We start from the raw sequence: 26,478 nt of genomic DNA, 5'->3' as shown, positions 1-26,478 counted from the left end.
GGATTCTGTGAAGGGTAAGAATATTTTACCTTTTTAATATTGTATATTTCAAAACCTCAGTTTATAATGTCAAATATTACATTTTGACCTGAACCTTACAAATACCTTGATGGTGTAACTGTAATGTAGTTACGTTGGTTGAAATATAATAAGTAAATATAAATAAGTAACTTCTTTGACTTAAACTAGTTTATTTAGATGTAAACAGTTTGGGAATAGCTTTCAAATTTACGAAACAAGATATAGTCCACATTGCGTGCTGTCAGACAGATCGAAATTTCCATCAGAAGCCGCTGGTGTCAATTGTTAGCTTACATATTACCAAATATGGTACCACCCAGAAGCCTTTGTGAATCACATGACCTTCAGGACTGTGGTTTGTGTGTTTTGCCTCTCACAGATGAAAACTGTCCTGTGTGCGTCTGAGAGTATAAAATTACATTTTGAATTTGGGTGCAGGCAGAGTGTTTGCCAAAGGTGTCTCTGGGAGGGACCGTCACATGCCCGCCCAGCTGAATATGAGCTCTTAAATGTTGAGCTGCGCTGCTGGGAATGAGTCATATGTATTTGTTTTACTATTGTCATTAATGTGTGTGTGTGTGTGTGTGCTGGAGCAAGAAGGAAGGACAGACTGTTTTATGTGGTTGGGAAAACGTCTCCAAAATCCAAATAGCTCCAAAGTTCCTAAATATAAAGTTAAACCATTGGATTCGGTGGGACGGGCATTGTTTGTGTCAAACTGCCAGTTTTCCAGCCATGATTTATTATTATTATTAGTTAGAAAACACATTTACATATTGTCATTTTACATTCAAAGTCATTTACAAATGAGCTTACAGCGCAACAAAAAATCTTCCTGTTTTATTTAGTATAATGTTCTTTTGTTTGTATTTTGCATCATCGTTCAAACCGTAACCCCTCCAGCCTCATGTGCTTTGTGAATATCATTTAGTTTGTTGTTTCACAGCTAAATCGCACCATTTGGAGTTTTTCCCCTGGCACAATATTAATTCAGAAGAAGTGTTTTTAAGCCCACTTTTATTCAGAAGTATTTTACGAGTTGGTTTGCCTCTTTCCATCTCACTCAGCATGGCATTCTGGCCTGTAGTTTTACTGAACCAACAATTTGCCGTTTATATTTATTTGTTAGTAGCTGATGGGCCGTCTGCCATAGAAAGTCAGTGATATCTGTCCAAGAGCTTCTCGTTCGATCTGTCTCTCCATCTGCTGAACTGGAAGACATTTATCAATGTCCAATTTCTTTTTTTGGGGGGGGGTCTGTGTGAGGTTCTCATCTGAGCTGGTGGGCCCTGAGACATAGATCTGATGTGAGAAGTCTTCATACTCTCTGACCTCTCCCGGCTGAAAACATACACATTGCTCATTAGCTAGAGGAAATATGATAATTAGGATTTTCATAACGTACGGTTTGTTTCCTTGTTCATGTTATGTTTGCTTGGTGCTTCAGGGTTGGTTTTGACTAGTCATGCAAGTAAATTATCTGTGAGGCAAATTTTGTCATGCAAGTAAAATGTTTCTTGCCGGTTCGCATGCTACTTTGTAGGGAAGTACATCTTTGTACATGCATCTTTGTGCTGTATTTTTTTTTATTGTTCCTTGGATAAATAACTTTTGCCGTTAGTGCAATGTTTCTAAAATGTGTTGACAAATAAATGTATATACGGAAATCAATATATTTCCTTTTAGGGCCATTATAACAGGAAAGACAATTGCATCTTTTCTCCTAGCCAGTGTTATGTCAGAGTTCATGGGAAACAGGTCTTGTCCATATAAAGTCTTGTGTGGGTATTGAGGTGTGTTCTCACCTGTAGGGCTGGACAAATACAGTGCAAGCCTATCCCTTATCCACACACTGGGTAAATGCAGAGGCCGGAGGATTTGTCATAATTCATTATTACATTACAGCAGTGAACAATACATCGGCCTGGGGCGTACAGGTAAGAAAGATTATTCTTGATTTGCAAAAAGATCAAGAATTGAAACCGTTCTGCTGACTTACTGTACGTCATTGAATATTTCACATGTGATTATACATGTAGATAATCTGATATTTTAAATAATCAAATGAACAAACTTGTTTGGATTTGACTATTAAAGCTATGCCTACAGTGTATACTTATGTTACTGGGTTATGACCTTAATGTCAATCGGTTTATCTGCTATTGTGTCTTTTATTTTCATAAACGATTGATTCATACTACTTGTTGTTATTGTTGTGCTAGATTGCAAAATATTTTGTACGTGGACAAAAAAAACTTAAAAGTTATTAGAAATGGTCCGTCTGTCTCTGAATTGTCTCTGGGAAATATGAAACTACGCCGTGGTATTCATTAGTACGTATGGATAAACTCTGTGCTTGCTATTGTTTGGTCAGCTCTGTCAATAGACAGATTAATTTACAAGAAAACCAGTTATACAAGGATTGAAATCACGCAAAAATGAATGGACACTCAACCCTTGTATACATTAAATTGGGACTTTTTAGGGATGTGATGTCATAGTCTAATTCATTGATTAATACAGCGTGACTGTATGATTTTATGACTATCATATATTTTATGACTATCATATAAGTTATTATGATTTTCTATAAAATCATAGTTGCTTTAGTTTGATAACTTTTTCTTTTACCTTCGCACTTTCAATGCACATCCTTTTCAATAAAATCGAAGGCTAAGGTTTGTTTGTGATGTATCAAACTCATCTTAAAACGTGTTAAAATGTATTATGTACTTTTTGATCAAATCTATAATATCTTTTTTGATGAAAAGTACCGTTCGTGCATCAAAAGTGCTAAAAAAAAAGGTAAACGTAGCAACTACGATTTTATAGAAAATGATCATATATTTTACTGTTAACATTATGTACCGTCGAGCCTTTATTATTTGAAGAGTTTGAGAATGAAGATAACAGATATCAGTGCTTCTGTTTGCGTGGCTTTATCTGAGCCGGTGTAAAAATTCCTCTGCTGGAAGTATTGAAAGGAAGGGTGGTGTCCACTGCTGGAAGTGTTCATGTTATACTCTACCTCATGTCTTCATGCTTTAGAGTCAATGTTCCTGCACCCTGGTTTCTTAGCAACAGCTGCGCTATAAGAATGAGAGGTTTCCACTGGACCTCTTGAGAAAAGATTGGTTGATTAATGTTTCGTTCTCTTGTTTGTTTGCACTCCATCATTTATTTATGGGGTATATTTCTTAATAAGAATCACAGCTCTTGTGAATTTGCTTCTTAATGCTCAGATACAGATGATGAAACGACTTTTTGCAGTCATATGACTCAAGTCTTGCGAAATATTTCCACATGATATAAACTGTGGGTAGAATTCCAAAATAAATACATTTTTGTGGCATTTCGGTGTTGCTAAGTAGCTTTTGTGTATTTTAAGCGTGTAATGAGGTCCTCTATGTAAAATCCATTGGTTGCCATGGTGCTCGGTGGCACTGTTTATTAGTGGTACGGTACGTTTGCTGTGGAGAAGGCAAAATCATCTTGTTTCCTCTTCCTCGTTCTTTTAGAAACCATCTGCTCTTATGAGTGTTAGTATAAGTATCCTGTTTTAAAAAATCTATTTTTGTTGAACACTCACTCATGATACTTCACACTGCAGATCTGTCATCATTTTTATTGAGCTTGTAATAAAGATGCGTTTAGTGTTTAATAAATCTCTATTCAATATCTACTTAATATCTATCACACAGGCAGAGAAACATCCCAGTGCTGTTGTGCATTATACAGAAATCATTTCACTGTTTTTTCAGTTATTTTTGTTGAGTCATTTGATTGCATTTCTGTTTTTATACAGTTAGTTTGCACGTTGAAATTTCTTCTCACAGTCCGGCAGAATGGCTGAAACCAAAGATGTGTTTAAAACCGTTCATAGAAAGCCTGGTTTACAGATCTGGACCATCAATGTAAGGCCACAATACATTTTCTTCAGTACATGCTTGTTGTGATGTCTGTGCAGCCGTATTGAATGTATTATTTAATCCCCACTATTATATGTCTTTTGGTGTTCTGTAGAAATTGCAAATGAGCCCTGTTCCAGAGCAAGCATATGGAAATTTCTTTGAGGGTGACTGCTATGTCATTGTTCATGTGAGTAGACCGTACAAAATGTAAATTTTAAGACACTCCATGATGGTTTTTAAAGATTGCCTGACATCCACAGCATTCCATTGTTACGGGTTGTTTTATTGACATGTTATCACCCTTCAAATTTAGGGTGTAAGATTGAAAAAATCCCAAATAAACTAAAATACTGCTCATATATGTGAAAACAATTGCCATTTAATATGTGAAAACTTGTGTCTGTAAATACAAAAGTATCAAGACATTAAGTTGGTAAATAGTCATAAAATAAGAAATTACACAGCCTGAGATGGCACGATTCAATTTGTTGTCATTTTAAGCTGTCTTCATTTCATGTGTATTTAAAATAAAAAATATGAAACTTTTTGAATTGGTACTGATGTCATGATATGACCCATCTTTCATTGCATTATTTCATTCAGGTGAACAGTGACTCCTCAAAATCCACTAACATCCATTATTGGATAGGTAGCAGTTCCTCTCAGGATGAGCAGGGGGCAGCGGCTATCTATGTGTCCCAGTTGGACGGATATCTCGGTGGCTCTCCGGTTCAGTACCGTGAGGTCCAGGGAGCCGAATCGCCCAAATTCAAAAGCTACTTCAAGAATGGGCTCATGTATGTTAATATCATTTTGATTTGCATTCAAAGGCCATTTTCATCACATCTCTTGACTGATGTCCACCTGTCTCTGTAGTTATAAAAAAGGTGGCGTGGGATCAGGATTCACGCACGTGGACACCAACGTGTACAACATTCTGCGACTGCTTCACGTCAAGGGGACGAAACACGTGACAGCTAGAGAGGTAAACTAAATACAAACAGATGACTGCTTAACTCATCTCTGGGTAACCTAAAGTGGTCCACTTGTGCGTGTGTCTTCTGCAGGTGGAGGTGTCCTGGAGCAGTTTTAATCTGGGGGATATATTCTTGCTGGACATGGGAAAAGCAATAATACAATGGAGCGGCCCCCAAAGCAACCGACAAGAAAAATTAAAGGTACTGTTGTTCGAGTGGTTCGAGAGAATTTTGACGAATGAATTAAATAACAAATGAATCGTTTCTGTGGTTGCAGGCTGTACTGTTGGCTCAGGACATCCGGGATAGAGAGCGTGGCGGTCGGGCTCAGATTGGTGTGATTGAGGGTGGACAGGAAGAAGCTTCTCCGGACCTCATGAAGGTTATGATATCTGTCTTGGGTCAAAGGTCTGGACACCTGAAAGAGGCGGTACCTGATGACAAACCAGACCTATACCAGAACTCTAACGTCAAGCTCTACCAGTAAGTAGCTGTCATCTCTCTTCCTATTTTTATGTCTTATCCTCTACGATGGAAACTAATGATATGTACTTTATTAACGTTTACATTAGCGTGTCTGATGCCAGCGGTAAGCTCGTGGTGCAGGAAGTTGCTGCCAGCCCACTGACCCAGGATCTGCTGTGCTCTTCGGTGAGACATTTGACATTCACAACACCATTTCAAATATGACACAGATCTAACTTTGGTTGTGATGTTTCGTTCAGGATTGTTATATATTAGATCAGGGCGGCAGTTCTGTGATGGTCTGGAAGGGAAAAGACGCATCTGAGGAAGAGAGATGTTCAGCTCTGAGTCGGGGAGTTGTAAGTTTGTGAGTGTGTGGTGGTGTTGGTGGGAAAAAGAGCAACATCTTTCAGGCCTTCCCTCCTTTTTGCTTTAAATGCAATTTGGAAGAGAAAGGTTAAGAGATCCCAAAATAAAAAATCTGTCAGGGTTTAGTCACTTTCATGTGGTTTAAAACCTGTGTATGACTCTTCTGTGGAACACAAAAGAAGATATTTGGAGAAATGTCTCAGTGGTTTTGTGTTCATACAATGGAAGTCAGTGGGGTCCAATGTGGTTATGCTGTACCAACATTCTTCCAAATATCTTCTTTTGTGTTCTGCAGAAGAAAGAAAGTCATACAGGTTTGAAATGACACGAGGATGTGTAAATGATGACAGAATTGAACTATCCCTTCAAGAAAAGTGTTCTGTAGGCCAATGTTAGACAACAAACAATCCATCCTTTACAAATCTGAAGCATTGAACTGCGCTTGAATGTTTTGAAAATTATATTAGCTTTGGAAAATTAAATATTGAGTAATACACGTTAAAGAATCGCTTTGCTAACTGTGTTTTCATTTTGCACTCAAATCTTTATCCTTCAGGGCTTTTTAAAAGCAAAGAACTACCCATCGAACACTAAGGTTGAGGTTATGAGTGACGGAGGAGAATCTGCCATGTTTAAACAACTCTTCAAGTCCTGGAAAGAAGCAGGCCAAATTCAAGGCCTGGGAAAGGCCCACACTGTGGGAAAGATAGGTAATTTACTCATTCAGCACTACTCTTTCTATATGAGGGTGTATGTGTGTCAGTATTGGGTTTGCATTGATTTTGAATGTACCTGTCCTGCAGCTAAAGTGGATCAGGTCAAGTTCGATGTCATGGAGCTTCACGCTCAGCCGAAGCTTGCGGCTCAGGAGCGGATGGTGGATGATGCGTCAGGTGAAGTTCAGGTATGATGCACATGCACATCATTTGTATGACTTAAGCATTAATAGAGTCGGGAATTCTTATGGGTCGCCGTCTTTTGTTCAGATCTGGAGGATTGAACAACTTGAGCTGAATGAGGTCAGCCCGAAAACCTATGGACAGTTCTATGGTGGAGATTGTTACCTGGTGCTGTACACCTACAAGAGAGCTAATAAACTCCAATACATCCTCTACATGTGGCAGGTGGGGAGACACATGCACTGTCTTCAGAACAAAACACTTTTTTTGTTCAAAACAAATTCTATACATTTCTATAAAAGTGTATTTCTATGTAGTGGGATATGGAGGAAAACTGTGTAAGACCTATGATTTACATAGGAAGAAAATACTAATTATTTGTATTTGGAACATCACTTTTACTTTTATAACAGCATGGTTGAACGAGGACCCCCACAAGGACCCCCTCGAAAACGAGATGTCTCATCTCAAGGGGTTATCCTCAACAATAAATTTCATAAAAAAACTGACAATAGCATTGCAAGTGATGAACAGTTTTATCTATGTTACAAAACATATGTAATGTTACAAGAAGCAAGAAATGTGATCAATGGTACATTTGATTTGTGAAACTCCGTGGGACGGTTCAGAATCAGATATTTCGTAATCGTTTTGCATAATTACGTGTTTCAGATTTAATTCAATGTGTTCTCAGACTTTGGGACCTTCTTGTACAGAGTTTAAGACTATTTGTTTTTTATGAATGGCATATGACATGAAGCATATGTGTCCTTCAGGGCCGTCATGCCACACAGGATGAGGTGACAGCATCTGCGTATCAGGCAGTGAATCTGGATAACAAATACAATGGAGCCCCAACACAAGTCAGGGTGGTGATGGGAAAAGAGCCCAAACACTTCCTGGCTATCTTTAAAGGAAAACTCATCATCTATGAGGTGACCGTCTCTTCATTTATTCAGAGACATAATCATGCTCATAACCATTCCTAAAACATTTATATTTTTGGTCTAAAAGTCAGTCAGAGCTAAAACATCTCACAATAATCCCTCTTCAAAGTATTTGATTAATTTGTCTCATTTTAAACATATTTTACAATATTGCGCTTTAAAATGTGTTTGATTTGACGTTTGGTTTAAAAATAGAAAGTGCAAAGGCATTCGTGCATTGTTTTGACTGAAGTGTGCAAATACACTAAGTGGTGTTCATGTTTTTAGGGTGGGACGGGGCGAGCAGGTGTGGTGAACTCTAACCCTGGTGCCAGGCTCTTCCAGGTCAGAGGGACACATGAATTGAACACAAAGGCGACAGAGGTCCCTGCAAGAGCCTCTTCTCTGAACACCAACGACGTCTTTCTGCTCAAAACTGATTCGGTCATTTACTTGTGGTATGGAAAGGCAAGTGTTTCAAATCTTTACACGGTCCAACTTCATTATATCACAACTTCAGCACGGCTTGCTTTATGTTATTATTATTATATTATAGTAGTTATTTTATTACACTCCTTTAAAAAAGTTGTATTTTACATTATTGTGCAAACAGATTTTAAGACCTGATGTTTATTGAAAGCCTATGTGGAATATTTGTCTATTTAAAATGAAGAAAAAATGGTGCCAAGTTAACGCACTAGAAACATGGCACATATATGAGACAAATAATGTATTTCTTTTAAAAATTGTGTTTGTGTTGTTGTTGTGTTCACAGGGTTGCAGTGGTGATGAAAGGGAGATGGGAAAAACCGTAGCCGATGTGCTCTCTCAGCAGGATAAACAGATAGTGATGGAGGGACAGGAACCAGCTGCTTTCTGGGTGGCTTTGGGAGGAAAATGTCCATACGCCAGTGACAAGAGGTAAATCTGCAGAGAAATCACAACCTCATTTTATCGCAAACTCAATTGAATCATGCAATTATTTTCACCTTCAGACTGGAGAAAGAAGACCTGATTCACTTTCCTCGCCTGTTTGAATGCTCCAATCAGACGGGCCGATTCCTCATGACCGAAGTGGCTGACTTTACACAGGATGACCTGGATGAAGACGATGCCATGTTACTGGATACCTGGGAGGAGGTGGGATTATGTGTGTGCATGCTTCTGCATGTGGCTGTGGTGTGGTGATGGCAGTCTGGGTTGTACAAATGTGCACAAGCAACACTTTTGCAAGTTGTTTCGAGTATTAGGTTACAGTGCTGGAAATGGCGGACATATTTTGTATTTTTAAACCATAATGCTGAACATATATTTATGTATGAAATGTGCATTGCACTGGGAGGCATTTTCAAGGTGGAATGGAGTTCCACAAGCCCCCCCACTCTGTTGACTTCGTACCAGTGTGCCCACCCGGTTACTATAACATACATGCCTGCTATTTTAAAAAATGCTCTCCCCCTTTTCAGATATTCCTCTGGATTGGTAACTCATCTAACCAGTATGAGACACAGGAGGCAAATCTTTGTGCAGTGGAATATCTTCAAACCCACCCCGCCGGACGAGACCCCGGGACACCCATTATCACTGTTAAACAGGGCAATGAACCCCTCACCTTCACTGGTTGGTTTGATGCTTGGGATCCTCACAAGTGGAGCGTGAGTTGAACGAGCATCACTTGTCCGCTAGGGGGCATCAATGAAAAGCGTAAATTCACTAACCTGCCACGCAATCAATCTGTAGGCTGCTTGACATCTTGAGAAGTTTCCTAACATAATCTCTTTTTTTTATTTAACATATTTGTTTTCCTAAGCCACATCTCTACTATTACTGTAATGAAATATATTTTTTATTTTTAACTGAAGGAACCTGCTTTTTTGGCATCACCTTTGCTGCGCATGCGTGGAAAACTATGGTAGCCAATATTAACCGATGTCAGGCAATATTTAGACTATTGTTATTCAATACAGCCTAGCAAATTATTTTAGATATTAAAAATCTTAGTTAAATGATTTTTTGGTCACCATCTCCCCATCTTTCTGAGAATAACACAATACAACGCCTGATGAATACATTTCCATACTACATCACAATAACAGCCATGGAAAATTTCCCATGGTTTCATCAGGGTGCAAATGTAGTATTTATATCTATTTATTTGTGATATTTTTTTGGCTGGTCAATGCATCTGTAAGTCGCTTTGGATAAAAGCGTCTGCTAAATGACTAAATGTAAATGTAGTTAAAACGTTTAAAACGTTAAATGATGGGTTGCATTTTCTGTTAACTTTAAATACTTTCGACCCTATCACATCAAAATAGATACATGATCAAATAAATGCTACAAGACACATAGATAGATTCTTGTTTCAGTTAAGTTAAGACTTTATAAACTCTATTGCAGGGTGGCCTTTCATACGAGGAGATGAAAAGCCAGCTGGGTGATGTTTCACAAATCACTGTGGTAAACTTTCCCCTTACTGATTCACCGCTTTTCTTTCTAACACCAACACATTGCTCACTGTCATCTGATCCAATCTATTAACACTAACATTAAGTTTTATTGCATTCAGTTATAAATACGAATCACATGTCAGAGGAACATAATGCCATAATCTCATTTTCTTGTAGAGTGTTAACAACATAGATCCGAATAAGAAGTCAGGTGGAGGTGCGGGGAGTTACACAGCTCCTGGAGGTCCAGGAAATATAAAATCCATTAACCAGCGAACACAGTCGTCCAGCTCCAGTGCACAGATACAGTCTTCTGGTAAAGCACTGCCTGTGAGCTCTGAGCAGCTAGTGAATAAAACCCCTGGTCAACTTCCTCCTGGAGTGGACCCTGACAAAAGAGAGGTGGGTATAAAGGGCTCTGAAATAAATAAATGAATAAAATAAGTGACAACATACAGTACTATCTATTTGGTTTGATGTTAGAATAGCTGGACGGACATTTATTCATTTAGAAGACGACTTTATCCAAAGCGACTTACAAATGATGTAAACAATGGAAGCTACACAGTTGTTGTATTGTACTCACAGTATGAAACCAGTTACTGCAGTGTAAAGTTCATTATTATATATTGTGTATTTTGTAAGGTTACTACTGTACACAGGGTGCCTTTGCTTATATTAGACTTGTTTTAATCCACACTGTTTATTTCAGGTCTCTTTGACTGATACAGAATTTGAGAGTCTCCTCGGGTGCACACGTAATGATTTCCAACGGCTGCCCAAATGGCGTCAGAATGACCTTAAAAAGAAGGCAGGACTGTTTTGAGAACAAATGTACTTTTATGTGACAAAATCTGGTCTTCAAATATGATTGGTGAACTTTTTAGGGTAGTGTGTGGGGGGGGGGGGTGGGATGGTTGGGCTGGGGCACTGTCACTTATAAGAGAAAGGCTTTGCAATGTAAGAGGTTTATTTATTTTTAAACATCACATTTTTAAACATAAGTTCATAACTTGATTTCTTTTTGTAAATATCTTCATATTTATGAAAATACTTAATTGTAATACAACATTGAAATTATGACTGGGGATTTTGTCAGTCTTTAGAGTACCTCCCATGTATAAATCCTGTTTAGTATACTAATAAAGACACCTGTTTAGACCACTTTGAGATGTTTCTATTTAGTTAACATTTATTTATAGACGTTTGTCACAGCATTTTAGCATTGTCAGTAAAGCAGGTTTAGAGACCATCACATAAAGACATAAGAAACGGATGTTACCGCACCAAGTCAGTTCACACACATTTAATCATTTTAAATTTCTATTAAACTAGTACAATTGTAGCAACATTTCCCTATCCCAAAAATATTAAAACACCTTAACAAACATTTAAAGCATATACAGTATATGTTTTTTTCTTTGATGTTATACACATTTGTAGTGCAACTCTCCTACTCTATAAAAAACTAGATACTAACCTATTGTTCAGATTCTCAGAAACACAACTTAAATTATTAATCCATACATACATAGAGCAAACATTCACAAAATAAAGAAATAACGTTGTTTTGTTAACATTGTGAGAACAGGTCACTGCCCGAGGGTTGTATCCTGAGTTTAACGTAAACGTGTGGTGTCGTATCCAAAACTAAGCATAGTCAGCAAATCCATTGTAGAGGCTACTACCTACTGTAAAAAATCACATTATATTTACCACACATTTCACAGATATAGAAAACAGGAATGCTAGTGTTAAGATTAAATCTCTTTAAAAATACAATGTTTACTGGAGATGTAAATAAGATTGTCACTATATAAAGGCTTGTTGTTTGGTCAACCTCAAAGGTTATGTAATCAACATAATATACAAACACTATATAAAATACTTTGTTAAACAATCATGAGACATAGTAATATTTTTAAATACTTTTTAAAATACTAACAATTCTAGAGATAAAACAGTGTTAGGCCAAAAATCTTTCCTTTTCAATCCACATTTAACACTAAATAAATGTTTCACAACATAATAGTTCCAAATGACATAAACTAAAATGACAGGAATGTCGCTACTGTAACAGACAGTAACTTCTAAACCTTCTGGATTGATCTTCACACATTTTATGTACTGATTGTGGGGTAAAATCATAAAAAACATTTACACTTTACAATGTAATGTAACCTCAAAAGTGCATGCAGGGAAGGGTAGACGTTTTTCTTTTCCTAGAACGTGTTTGCTGAGGAGATTTTAGTTGTATAGTTGATTGTCCTCAGTGGTCTGCGCATAGCATTGAGTCTATTGAGCATCCAGAATCATGATGTGTACAAAGAGTCCAGCTGAAGGGATGAGGTCTCCTCTCTTAGTCAGCAGAGGCACATGACGATAGCCTGAAGAATGTGAAACATTGCAAAATGATCAAACATCCTTGCAGTTACCTCCGTTAAAGAGACAACAAAGTCACAACTTCATACTTGCCATATTGTTTCTCTATAGCCTATATCTCTATTACAGTATGTTACGTCATTTTTTCATTGAACACAATTGGAATAAAAGTCAATTCACGTGGGTGAGTAATGATAACAGACTTTTCCTTTATAGACTTATTTTAACTAACCCATCTGCATGCTGGTGAGAGGGATGGTGTACTGTCCAACAAAGTCATTTAGGGAAGAATTGTCATAGTCCTCCACCAAAAATCGCACCAAAGCCAGTTCCGGTACATAAACGAGGAACTTAAGCCTGGTATTCCACATAGGATTGAAACCTATAAACAATTTAAAAAAACACTTTATTGATACATTTCCAGTTGTGAGCCTCAAATGTTTATTTTTTAAATGCATCAATGCTGAACGAATGTACTATAGGTTCACTCGCCATTGTTGTTGATGTGATGCGTTTGTTGCATGGCATTGTCAGCTGGTATGCCGCAGACCTCCACTTTTACCAGAGGATCCACGATGGATGTAAGTTTGTCCTTATTGAGCTTCGGCAGCTGCTGGGCTGAGATGATCTTAACATATAAAGTAGTAAGTGTTTAAGGCTGGGCACATGGGTGACAGAGATTTGTGGGTTCTGGAAATTCTCAATCACACAGGGGATGGCAGATTTCACAGTTTTCTTTAATGACATCATATTTATGCTCAGCCATTGACTTTTTTCACACCGGAGAAGCATCCAAACAATATGGTTAGTCTCACCATGAGATGCAGGTTCTTCTTTTGTAGCCAAGGGCCGACACTGAGGTTAACAGGGTTGAATTGTAATGCTGGGTTTCTCAGAAACTCTGGCTTAAGTTTATAACCACACTGTCCATTGGGTAGAAAGCAGCCCTGATTCAGATCCATCTCCCTACAGGGAGTCTGAAAGTTCAGAGCGACTGTGGATCAAAATAAGAGATAAATACAGAGAAGCAGTTTTGAATAGCAGCAACATTAGTGTTAAAGGGACAGTTCACCTCAAAACAAGTTATTGCAAATCTATCTAAATGTCACTGTTCTGATGAACACAAAGAAAGATATTTGGAAGAATGCTTGTAAACTAACAGTTCTTGGCCACCATTGACTCCATAGTAGGACAAATTACAATTGTAGTCAATAGTGCCCCAGAACTGTTTACTTTTTTACATTCTTCAAAATGTCTTCTTTTGTGTTCAACAGAAATACAAAGTTTATAAAGCATTTTTCCCTGTAGTGGCCAAGATCTGTTAGGTTACAAGAATTCTTCCAATATCTTTCTCTGTGTGCATCAGAACAAAGACATTAATATAGATTTGGAACTTGTGGGTGAGTTAATGATGACAATTTTCATTTTGAGGTGCTTAATATTGTTTAGGTGTGAATCATAGGAGCTTCAAACCTAATTGGCAGCCAGCGTTCCACAATGGCACTGGATTGTAGTTGGAAGAATCCGTTCTGGAGCCGACTGGGTAGATTCGACTCAGTTTATCCATGTTGTGATGAATATATTCTGTGGCTTTAAAATATTGATAATAGGATATCAGGCAACATAAATCAAATAGTCATAAAACTTCATGCTTGATGTTTGAGCCAGAAAAAACATAACTAAATAACCAAAGGAATTACCCGAGTTCTCCGCTAAATTCTCAGCTTTGCTCTCCTTAAAAGAGGCCATTTCATAAAACGCCTGGTTTCCTTTTGAATGGTCAAAACTACTGAAATGAACACTCTTGCAATAGATGACCAGATCTGACAGTTCCTTAGCCAGTTGGATCTTTTTTGACTTCTACGAAATACAAAAACATATCTCAAATACATGATGCCCAAACATTTGCTTAGACAATCTGGTGACTTTCAGTGCATTTAAGCTTTGTATTATATTCTATGAATATTTATGAGCCAAAGAAATCTGAGCTTCTCGGATTTGAATCAGGTTTTGTGGGAATGTCTGCGACAGCTGAGTGTGCCGATTTAAACTCGACCTTATCTGCCACAGCTTTGTGTATGCAAACATATTGTCACAGTCATGCATGAACTGCAGGTGTACTTTGGTATTCTCATCACTTTCATTCAATAGCTACAAAACTGAAATTTGTTATATTTGTAGGTAAAAATATATATCTGTAAATGACAATGTGATTATTTAACTGTGCTGGTCACTGTGTGACTTGTGATGTTTTCTTGCTTCAGTAGACAGTATGTAATTTAGCTTTATTTGCTTTGGTCCATGACATGACTGTTCTTTCTCCTTGCTGTGGTAGTAACAGTTCTTATCACCTTTACTGTCAAGATTTTGGGTAATGTTATGCTGATTGGTTAAAAGTCGATGTGTTGTTGATCACTGAATGACTGCAGGCTAATAAAACAAACCTGGTCTTTGGGTTTCACTTCATTCTCTTTCAGTTCAGCAGATTCGTCTTCCTCAGACACACAGTCCACATCCTCTGTGCTGTTATTATTGAACGCAGCATCTAATTTATTCAAACGCTTGCCTTTGATTAGGAAGCGTCCCTTTAATTCCTGCAAAAAAACATGTAACAAATGTTTTTTATCAAAGGAAATCTACACAGTTTTGTACAGCGGTCGTAAATTCCACGCAGGTCTAAATACAGCTAGTAAAAAACTACAGATCATGTTCAGAGCATAATAACAATAGGCACGAAAAGACGATTCCTTCCTGTGATTTCTCTACGGTAGATTTTTTCCATATGAATCATTTCATCCTGCTTCAATCCCTAAGGCCATTTCAGAAAACCGGCAGAACTTCACAGTAAGGGACAAAGCTCGCGTTACTCTCTGAAACATAATTCGTCAACGAAAACACAAAATTGCCCTTCACACCCCAAAACAGATCCAGCTGCTCGAATTCCAAACATGCCTCTAGGACAAGCTTGTAAATTCAGGCTTTTTGAAACTGTGACATTATACTGAAGCCCCTCCCACCTAACCACCAGATTTCTAAACACTGTCTCTGAGGTCTCTAACCTGTTTAAACTTGTGCTGTCTTGACATTGGTCCTGTAAACTACAGCCGGACTGAAATGTTTCAGTCTAAAACAGTTAAAGATGTAAAAAAACACATTAATGATCACTTCCTCCCTCTTGAGACATGATATGAATTCCTGTATACAGTGGACAACAGGATGTGAAAGGGGATGATGAGGAAGTCATTTGAGGTAAGAAAAAAGCTTTTAATAGGTCATCTGGATTTCATTTAGTCACGTGGCTTTGTCTAGTGCTGTCACCATCATCCAGCAGGTGGCGAAATGCCATCTTTATTAGGCCTATGTAAAGAACCTGAACTTGATTAACTTTCATTTCATATCTGCAACTCGTATACAGTGTGTTTTGTAGGTTCACCAGCACATGTACATCAAGTTTTTGTCATTAAAAGCATGGATAAGTCTTACCTCAGGGCCTGGAAATGTCCTGGGCATGTTATTTCCCAGGGGTTGAGTGAGAAGAGCGCTGCCCAGGATGGAGGTTAAGTGACGGGCCATGGTTTTCTGCTGCGCTACGGTGCAATGGTTTTCCAGAGACAAGATAACTGGGAACTTTGAGGTCTAGCATAAATGAGAAATTGAAATATATGTGTTCCATAATACACAACATTGTTTTTTTACAAACTTTAAGTAGGAATTCGTCATAAATATAGACGACTTTGTGAGATGTAAACATTAAGCACTTTCAGTCTTAAAGGTGCTGTGTGTAATTTTTGTTTTGCTAAATTTCATACACTGGACCTCTAAAGATGTTTAACATTTTTATTCAGTTCTTTTGGTTGTATGTTGTTGTACTGAAACAAGATGTGTTTACATCTTGCAAAGGGGTCTATATAATAATCGGTGCGCTTACTTTGAAAGCATATTCATGGATGGCCTGGATGACATCTTTAAAGAGCACTTTGGATGTGAGGGTGTATCCATGGTAGATGACAGGCTCCCCGTTTGCACCATCCCAACAATCCAGCTCCACACAGCGACAGCCCTTCAGTAGCGCTCTACAAGACAACAGAAACCATTAGCTCACATGTACTGCTTAAAGTTAACTAGAACCGTCTGTGATAATGGAGAAAAAAATGGAGATACAAGGTTTAAGAAGGACAGCATATAAGAGATAATAAATATATTATTAGAAATTATGTTCGTACTTGATGTATGCCTCTGTGCTGCTTGGACCTTTCAGCTGGTCCTCCATCAGATAGGTGTTATGGGAAGAGGAAATGAAGTAATGATTGAGCGGTTGTCGCATGTCTTGGTACACATCTTTGTGAGCAGGGTTAAAGATGCTGCCTTCGTCGTGGTTGAAATACATCAAGAAGCCACCTTTAGTCATCTGCTTCATCTGTTTGGCTAGGAACATCGTAAAACACTGCATTTACTAAAATTGAAGGACAGAAAATGACTTGGTGCTAGTTTATGTCATCAGGTTAAGGTCATTACCTGTCTCATCCACCTCGTATTTCTGAATGATCTTATCGGCATATTCCAAACCCACTGGCTCCCTCTGTTCATGCTGGAGAAAGTTAAGCAGATCGTCTGAGCTCATCTGCTCTTTATAATTGCCGTACTTTTTAAAGATCTCGTCGACTTCCTCACGGTAAGTCAGCAGATCGTAGAAATCTTTAATCTCTGAGCCCTCCAGAGTGCCTGACTTTGAAGTATCACATTTCTGCAACAATTAAACAACAAAATTGAAAAAAAAGATCAGTAAAAAATCTAATCCAAGTACAAAATCCAAGTACCAATTTTCTTTTTCATTCAGCAAAAGAGATTTATTAAATCATAACAAAACATCTGCATAAGTTTGAATGAAACGTCTGTCTCTCTTACCGTAAACAGCAATTGAGCATAATCGTCGTCCACCTCCATATTTATTTGTCGCATGAAATTCTTTACCTCCTTCAACGTCATTTTGTTGTCACCATTCTTGTCTGCTTTGCGCATGCAGTTGTAAATCCAGCTTTTTGTGTGATGTAAGGACTGAATATTAAATGCTGAAAATGTATTTCATGTATTTGGGAACTGTACACAAAACCCTAAATAAACCTAACATCATCGACTGGAAAATAATGTTGTGATCACAGAACCAGCCAAATAGTATCACAATAGTATCAGGTTATCAAATACATAAAAAAATGGCGGTGAGTAACTTTTGCTTGTAACCTACGAATATCACATTTTAAACAACTGAATTCTAAAACCTTTCTTACATATGTACCTATAATAACAATAATATTATCCTTTGAAAATGACAGATCAAGGATACTGTTCGCTGTTCTGCTGGCGGTTCAGGTTGCGTATGCTGTCGATGACCTTCTCCAAACTTCTGACCCACTGCTTGGCCTCATCTTTGGATGAAGCGATAAAGTCCAGGTTCTTGCGTCGACCTATGAAGACGATGGAGAAGCAGCGGTCCTCTATAGATGGCTCTGTGTACTTCTTGAGCCCTTCAGTCTGCCGACCGTGCCGCACAGAGTTGACTTCCTCGAGGCTGACTGCGGATAAGGCAAGAAATGTTTCTTTAGTTTAACTATTTAGTTATTTGTGATTCACAAATTACAGTTTTGAGTAAAACTATTTTCCTCACAATTTTTACACAATGATAAAGCTGGGAAGACAAGATACTCCACCAAAACCCCCTGGCAGTGCCAAAAAAGGTAAATACCACATTTATTCAGACAAACAGGTGATAAGGTAATAACTCCAGTATTGTCATTCTATTGAGGGTTATTGAATATGCCTGAAATGTATGTACAATACATTTAATTCACTGCTTTGCCCTTTGGCTTTTACAGCCAGTGTTAAGTAAACACACCGTTAAATAGAACAATCCGACCCCTGTTCCTATCATATTATGCATGTTTAATGTTAGCTTAATGTACGGAGCATTCTGTAATTGCTTGTGTATACAGTATACACATATGGGAAAAATTTCAACAAATGCTGCAGTGCTTAGAAATGAACCCAGTCTGGGTAAGATTGTGTTTCTATCTACAACTACTTTAAAAATGACAATAAAGTAATAAAGAGTTAGAGAGTTTGAATTCACTGTTAGGTATTCAAATAACTTGATAAACCTGTCTGATAAACAGGAATTTCCATTTTGGTTGATGCCGGTTTGTGCGGGGTTAGTGCCGGTCTAGATTGTGAACCACATCTCTCACGCTGTTCCCCAGCAAAACTAAATGGTCAGTTTCCTTTGTCACGTGAAACCGGTTCATCATGGGAAACTTGCTAGTTTGATTTATTGAACTTGTGGGAATACTAGCCTACCATTAGCACACAAAAAATACACAACAACATATGCCAGGTATTTCAATAGAGAAGTGAGAGTTTAGCATTCTTTTGTATAATGTGTTCATAATTCTTAATGAAACATTTAAGCACAATGGATGGTTTAGTGATATAATCAGACTAGGGTTGGGTTTTGTGTACTCTGCTGACTGGAGCTGAACAAATACTACAGAATCCCAACAGCTGGAGACAATCTGCTGCTTCAGACATGGCCATGCTTAAAAAGGCAAATGTGGAGACTTTTGGAGAACCATTTGGATAAATCTCTCTGAAACAAAGTATGTCATCTGAATCCTACTTACATCCTTCAGATTACACTGAAACTAGATGGAAAGAATCATTGTACTGGGTAAAAATCTCATTTTTGCTAGATTTATTCCTTGCATTTATTATATACAAAACAATAACATTGATACTGTTTGAACAGTTGTAAAGCTAGTTTAATCTAGAATTTTAAAACCAGAAATGATAAATAAGTATGGCTTTCAATAATGCCATGAAAAATTTGGTTGGTTAACACTGACAGTTAGCCTGGAAGACACACCATGTGAGAAAAAAACATTTCAAAATTCAAAAGTAGTTGTATTCTGCCAAAATAAAGCATAAACATGCCAACGGCAACTATTTATTTAATTCAAGTGCCTTTAGTGTTTATTTGAATGTATAAGTTGTGACATCACAGTTTACACCGTGCTCTTGCAGTTGTATCTGTTTCCTGTTACACGGCAACATTGGCTTAACTAATGGAGAGAATATGGTGTCAGCTGTTTTGTTTTAATAACATTTTAGAATATTTCTTTCTTTGTTCGGCAATTAGGTCTCATCATCAGTTCACAGTTTCTATTCCAATGCCCTGCAGTCCCAACTACTTCCTGTCACCAAACCACATCCTGTAGAGGTGACACATAGAGGTGCTCATACACAAACATAAAATATCTAGAACTGAATACAACTTTGATATTGATGATGTACAGTATATTGTATCATTCATAATACTTCTTCTTTTTTAAGCAGTCTCTGAAAATAAAAGCATCTGCAAAATGACTGGATACAAAAAGGTTTTAAAATAAAGGATAGTTCACCCAAAAATCACTTATTCCCGCTCACATCATTTAAGACCTGTATGACCTTCTTATTTCTGCCGAACACAAAAGAAGATATTTTGAAGAATGTTGGTAACCAAACAACATTATCCCTCATTGACTTCCATGACATGAACAAAACCAGTGAGACATTTCTCAAAATATTTTCTTTTGGGTTTAAAGTTTTGAATGACATGAGGGGGATATTTTTCAGAATTTAAACTATCCCTTTAATAATGTGATAATGTTGGGATTGTTTTATGGTTGCGCAGTGGCCAATGTGTTTTGTATGGTTGCTAGGGAGTTCTGAGTGAGTGCTAGGGAGTTCTGAGTGAGTGCTAGGGCGCTGCTAGGTTGTTTTTAGGTGGAAAAGGAGCCCAGCCCTTTTCTGTTTATTAGACAACAATGCCAACCAACGATATGAAGCATGATGCATGAAGGAAGCTTTGATTTATCATACAGTCTCAGGACAGAATGTGAATGCTTTTTGTTTAAAGGGGTGATTCGCCGTAAATACGTGTTTTTCTTTGTCTTTGTTGTCTTGTAAATTGCCGATGCATGTATTAGACACGTAAAATTGCAAAAATGTAAGTGTCAGAACAAAAGATGTATTTTATTTGGAAGCGAATGCTCACCCAGACCTGCCTGAAACGCCTTATGTAACCACACCCCGGGCGGATCTACGTCAGTTCGTAACACGATTTGACTAAGACCGCCCAAATGTAAACGCAAGTAAGGTGGGCGGCCTTGTAAATCTCATTGTACCGTCTCCGGCGCAGCCATGTCGCGGAGACCATTTGTGTTTCGTTGTGAAAAGAAATCCTCTTTGTTTGCCCTCCCAAAAGACGATACAACAAAAAACAAATGGTCCCATTTTATTTTCAACACTGTTTCAGAGAAGTACAATCTAAATGTTCATGTTTGTGCAGAGCAATTCACCAACGATTGCTTCATGAATCTGGGAGAGATCAAGTCCCGGCTGTGCACGGAAGCTTTTGCTAAAAAGTGGGGCAATTCCAACAGTTAAAGCCTGTAAGTATATTTACTTGTAAAAGACTTTGTTGCGGACTAAAGCGAGTTGAGTTTGATGTTGTTGTTTCTTTGTGTGATGTGCAGACATGCGCAGACATGCGCGCAACGTGGAAAAAAGTAAACATAAGTCCAAATAATCATTAATTACGTTCCAACTAGAGGCAACAAATGTTGTGTTTATAATGGGGTTTATTATCTTTGTTGACGCAACGAGACATGGCAAAACACTGGTTGATCAAGAAGGGCCGAAGCACTCGCAGTATTTATTATGTTACCATTCCCTGCTGTAATGCGAGCTTGTTTATATCTTGTGTCGGCTTGATCTTCATTTTCCCGATCAGTTTCGAGCTCGAATTGATAAGGAAGGATCGATGCCATTGTATCACCTGTCAGTAGTTTTGGAACCTGAGGTTCTGAATATGGTAAGAGGCGTTACATTTCCGTGCAGTATTCGTGCCGGTTGCGTCCGGTGTACACATGGTGTTAGGAAAAGAACACAGTCAGTGTCATTCCTGGATTGTTGACAGTGGGCAGAGTTGCATCTGCCTTTTTATTTGATAAACACAATCTGTTTCCTCAGTTTTCTCCTGCCCCAAACCGTTTAATGTTGTGATAAACTTGACACCACCACTTCAAGATAATAAAAACCCAACTTCCTGAGGTGAAAAACTTGTCTCTGTCCGTCCTCTCAAACCAACAGCTTATCCAGTTGAAATATTAAATGTTAATATAATACCTTTCGCATAAAACTAAGCTCCACAAGCATGTGGACTCAACGTGTAACTTTTAACTACACACATAAACCCTGATTCGGGGTGTCAAATAAAATTTTCCAACCATTCTGACATCATTGTTTTCAGAACATCAGTCAGCTGTAATATAATGCAAAATCAAAATATCCCCCTACAGAAGGTTCCCTCTGTGATATCTTGTGTTTTCTCCTGAAATTTGTTTTCTATGCTCTGTTCGTGAATTCCGTTATGCCTGTGATGTTTTTTCCCTTCGCACACCCTATCGGAAGATTAGACAGCTACGGTCTGGCAGGCAGCAGATAAAGAGGTCTGATCTGTGGCCTTTGGCCGGGAGGAACCAGAGAGGAAGAGCTTTCTGGTCATTCTATCGGTTTGCTTTCCGACCCAAGCCTCTGTTTGTAAAGGCTTGAATATTGTTTGCGGGGAGTTGAAGGGGAGGGACGATTATCTGCTTGAGGCACATTAAACTGAATTTGCTGGAGAGTCCGTTGAAGTTAGGCTTATGTAATGCTTGATGATATCAGCAGATGACATGACAATGCATTTATCAGGTAGGAAATAAACTATGAAAAATAAACTATGATTGTTGCATGATACACTACAACAATAAACCTGGGGAAGAGGTTATGAGTCCAGCAGTAGGGTGGTACTCACAGACTTTGTGACTCTTGAATCTCTTGTTGGATTGGTGCCACACTGTCTTGCAGTCTTCGTTCAGCTGTAGAAAGCGGGTCTTCTTCCATGAGTTGGACTTCACCTTTAACAGGTCTCCACCCCTCTGTAAAAACTGCAGGTCCGCATCTTCCCCCAGACCTAAAGGTCAAGTAAAGAAATAAGGTTGGTGTGTTGGTGAGAATGGATTTTCAAAGGTCGTAAAATTGGCTAGGAGTTGATCAGCTGACAATATACTACAGATGTCTAGACCACACTTATATAACAGTGTATGCATCTTTACCAGTGGTTCCAGTTTCCAGTAAAACTCTAAATATAGACCATGACATAAATCCCTTCAAAGTTCATTCAAAGTATAACAATAATTCCCTTGGCTAGATACATCACTAAACACAAAAGCAAAAAGTTACAATGACATAGTTTTGCCTTGCAGTCAAAACCTGCTTGGTGAGCTATCTGTGAGGTAAAGGTTAAAATAAATGAACCAAGACTGAACTACTATTATTCTAATTGTGTCGTTTTCTTAGTAATCCTCAAAATACATTGCATCAGCCCTTTTAAACCAGCAGGTAGTCTAGTAGTACATAGTTTTAGTGTGAGACCATTTTAATGCAAGGAATATTGATGAACATCACTGTCAATGCATTTTCTCCGGTTCTTGCCATTTAAATTCAAGTAGTTACAATCAAAATGGTGTGTTGATACCACAAACCCGCAATGTTGATAAGGAGAAAAGATTAGAAGTGATTTGCATCCCTCACAGAGATCAGGTGTGTGAACACACCACAGATAACAACCTTCACACCTATAGTACAGATTCAAAGCCAAATGAAAACACACACTATAGAAAGTGCTAACATCGTTTATTTCTACTTTATCTAACTCTTAAAAATAACATTTTGTTGTGCAACTTAATTTTTCCGGTAACCTTCTATATTTTCATATTTTTTCATAAAGTATTTGAATGTTACTAAATGAGTAGATTTACGAAATCCAACAGAACAGTATACATGGAAGCAGTGTGTGTGTAGAATCCAAATAGAGTTCACCATCCAAATAACTACAAATTAAAATCCAGCTTTCTATTTGCCAACAGTTATTGTTTTTCTTATAAAGTAGGAACATATAGCATTAGAATGCTATATAAAACATATTTGGGTGGAGCACGAATTCAATGCACGTCGGTGTTGCAATAAATGTTCAGTCGTTCCCTAAACAAATGTTCACTTCCTACTTTTACTGTTTAAAAATCTGTGTGCTAAACGCCTGCAACATTCAGATGATGTTTCCCTTCGGAAATGTTGTCCTGTCGCAATAACAGTGCCGATATCAAAGTCATATATGCACCACAGCACACTCAAAACTAGTCTGAATGTAGGCCTCAAAACTAACACAACTTTTCCCAGTTTTCCTCAAGTGAACATTGTGGTCCCACAGTACCATCTTTGACGAGGTTGAGTTCAACTTTTGCTTAAAAGCAAATCATCAGTTTCTAAGGGCGTTTTTAAATTTGTTTAATTTGAGTAATATTCTAAAAAGAATGTAAACAGTGCCAGGCATGATTTGCAAAGTCAAAGTGGGTTTTACTTGTTCAGGTAAACATGCTGCAGCAGGAGTCAAGAATAAAACCATCGCTAAACATTCCAATACAATACTGAAGTTGAAATGAGGCATGGCTGCGTGAGTGAGTTTGTGACAATAATGCTAATCTAGCATATCCCACAAAATAAATATTCAGGCAAAAATAAATAATCACCAGGCTCCTTATTCCATACATTGCAAGAGAAAGGTCACCATGGCTGTCAAGTGATTTTCATGGATTTGATGCCCATGCCTCCATTGTATAGATGAGAACAGCTCTGACATTCATTTTTCTAGGTGTTCCACACAAGCAAGATGCAAGTTGTACACGTTTAAATTGATGTCAGGATGAATGATCGATGAAATTTTGGGTATACTCTCCCTATAAACTGAGTGGTAATTACTTTCATCTGGATTGCCCTGGGTGGCACTGTTTTTCAGGACAGCAACAAGAAAACGTGTTTATCTGACCAGCCACCTTCTATACTGCATCAGGGGAAGGTTACCAACAGCAAATGAATTATTTTGCAAAGAGAATAAATAGTTTGTAATCTGACTCTCTTCATTTCTCTTCTAGTAAGCACATTCACGACGTTTTGCAGGGTTCGCAAAGCACCATAAAGCAAGCTTAGATGATTCATCACCATTCCACATAAAATGGTTGTAATTCCAAAGAAACAAATCTGGGCTCAGGCTCCGGTGTTTTCCACTTCCTGAAATACAAGTAACATGTTTGTGCCTGCTGCTTTCTATCGATCTACACATCCACAGCTTATGGTGCACATAGGACACTTCACTCGATCTATAGGACACGTCCACTTCCTGCGCTTGGTGCAATTTAAGACGTTAACATTCTTTACATTACAGCTGTGTACAGTAAACAAACAATCCACAAATCACACCCTTTAACTTACTGAAGATAGCGGAGAGTGTTCGGGACGTGTAGTAACAACATTGTAACAAACTCCAAACTTAATTCGGAACTAAAACTATAGCAACTACGTTATCTTTCCCGGAAACTCTGGTTACTATGGTAAAGGTTAGTCAACACCAGAACGTTAACGTGTAAATCGCGACCACCGGACCGAAGCGTGACACCCACCTAAGCGTTTTCCGTTCTCTTGTGCAAAGTTCTTGCACTGTTCTTGATATATCAAGTCCTCTGACAACGTCCTTTGACGAGATTTACGAAGACAGGACATGGTCGCATTCTCCAACGGACATTCCGCAATCTACTTACTTTGGCAATAAAACTAACGCGATGGTTACCATGACGTTTGCGAACTTTCTATGGGCGGGCTCAGATTTGGCCTGCAAAATATTGCCAGCAATTTGATTGGATGGAACTAAAATAATCATATTGATAGAAATATTATTTTTTACTTTAATGAAATTACAAACATGTATTAAATAATATTTAAATAATAACATGTTGTTAAATAATATTAAATGATTATATTTATTGTGTTGTATTGTATTCAGTAGGCCTATTCATATTGTGGAATCACAATTTAGATTTCGCACCGGTAAGTTAGATCTGATCAGATGCTGTACATGTAGCCTACTACATAATGTACTTAAATAGCTTACCAGAATAGCTAGAACTAGATGGACTAGGTCTCGTACAATGGTGTAATTGCTAATCATTTTCTTAAAAACTTAACATAGTCTGTCTAAACTTTATTTTCTCTTGTTATGTATCTTTTCATGTAACCCTATCCACGGAGGATGAAACTTGTCTTCCTCCGTGGAACGAGTCGAAGGATCGGGTTTAGGACAGGGCGCCCTCCTCCGGCTAAAACCTCGCGTGTCAGGCATGTCACATCACTGGTCCACAAAAATAATAGCTATACCATATTGAATTCCATCGTTTGTATTTGTTTGTTAGTTGTCATATTCATACGTTTTGTGATTATGAATGAAAGACTTCATTCCCCTCATAACCCTGACGCTAATGTTCCAACAGGAGATAAATGTATCACTTCATAATTTAGAAGAAGTGAGAAGCATTTCAAAGTACTGGCATGGGTAAAACAAAAATGACTCGCTACATGAGTATAACCAAAAACAATAATAGTGGGTGTGCAACGGTAAACAAATGAAGCAAGAACAGGTCTCGTACCCAAGCCATTCCAGGCAACAGCAATAAAACTATACAATTATTTACAATTGTGAAACATACACTCAATCCATTGTAGCATTAAAATGTCAAATCACAACTAATTTGATGTGATATCAAAGCAGCGAAAAAGCAATGCTCTTTCTATAGCCATGTCGCGTCAAATCAAATACGTTCACTTCGGAGCAAACTAGAAAATGGAGAGGCTTACCTAATTTCATTGGACTTCCATATATTTCCATGGTTCCTTTAAACTTATTTTAACTGCAAGTAAAATACTTGGAGTCGAAAAGAACAGTTTATCACCCAACAGCCGCCCAGATGTTGTCCGGTTTGAGCAAAACCAGTACAACAAACTACCCAGATACGTCTCGCTCTGTGAATAGATAATTCGCCACACCCACAACAACAACACCGGTCTTTCAAGTCTGTGTTCTTGCGATGTCCTAAAAAGTTTCATTGTTGCCACCC

The 26,478-nt window shown here is 38.0% G+C and overlaps 2 protein-coding genes across 4 annotated transcripts; one reads left to right on the top strand and one right to left on the bottom strand.

Moving 5' to 3' along the window:
- The first annotated feature begins 1,870 nt into the window (after nt 1–1,870).
- vill (villin-like) lies at nt 1,871–11,183 on the top strand. Of its 2 annotated transcripts, XM_079447254.1 has the most exons (20): nt 1,871–1,958; nt 3,827–3,935; nt 4,045–4,119; nt 4,536–4,729; nt 4,809–4,917; nt 5,000–5,110; nt 5,187–5,392; nt 5,482–5,560; nt 5,635–5,733; nt 6,300–6,453; nt 6,547–6,647; nt 6,730–6,867; nt 7,419–7,577; nt 7,857–8,036; nt 8,344–8,489; nt 8,564–8,708; nt 9,035–9,223; nt 9,969–10,028; nt 10,196–10,420; nt 10,731–11,183. In XM_079447254.1, exons 2-20 carry the CDS (start codon nt 3,867–3,869, stop codon nt 10,842–10,844), a joined length of 2,553 nt encoding a protein of 850 aa, XP_079303380.1. In that variant the 5' UTR covers nt 1,871–1,958; nt 3,827–3,866; the 3' UTR covers nt 10,845–11,183. The 2 variants fall into 2 exon arrangements, with proteins under 2 accessions (XP_079303380.1, XP_079303381.1); XM_079447255.1 differs by lacking the exon at nt 9,969–10,028 and having other exon boundaries at nt 1,905–1,958; nt 10,731–11,182.
- plcd1a (phospholipase C, delta 1a) lies at nt 10,974–26,405 on the bottom strand. Of its 2 annotated transcripts, none has more exons than XM_079447259.1 (15): nt 26,219–26,405; nt 22,290–22,448; nt 17,742–17,970; nt 17,306–17,435; nt 16,916–17,144; nt 16,624–16,825; nt 16,329–16,473; nt 15,884–16,036; nt 14,845–14,994; nt 14,101–14,260; nt 13,874–13,990; nt 13,216–13,394; nt 12,893–13,028; nt 12,633–12,782; nt 10,974–12,405 (listed from the first exon to the last, which is right to left on the bottom strand). In XM_079447259.1, the coding sequence occupies exons 1-15, from the start codon at nt 26,247–26,249 to the stop codon at nt 12,314–12,316; spliced, it is 2,262 nt and encodes a 753-aa protein (XP_079303385.1). In that variant the 5' UTR covers nt 26,250–26,405; the 3' UTR covers nt 10,974–12,313. The 2 variants fall into 2 exon arrangements, with proteins under 2 accessions (XP_079303385.1, XP_079303384.1); XM_079447258.1 differs by lacking the exon at nt 26,219–26,405 and adding an exon at nt 24,991–25,180.
- Nucleotides 26,406–26,478: the final 73 nt, after the last annotated feature.

The sequence above is a fragment of the Barbatula barbatula genome (assembly GCF_947034865.1).
Source record: "Barbatula barbatula genome assembly, chromosome: 23".
In the NCBI taxonomy this organism is placed as follows: domain Eukaryota; kingdom Metazoa; phylum Chordata; class Actinopteri; order Cypriniformes; family Nemacheilidae; genus Barbatula; species Barbatula barbatula.
The sequence above is the reverse complement of the archived record's forward strand: the minus strand, read 5'-3'. Positions and strand labels throughout refer to the sequence as shown.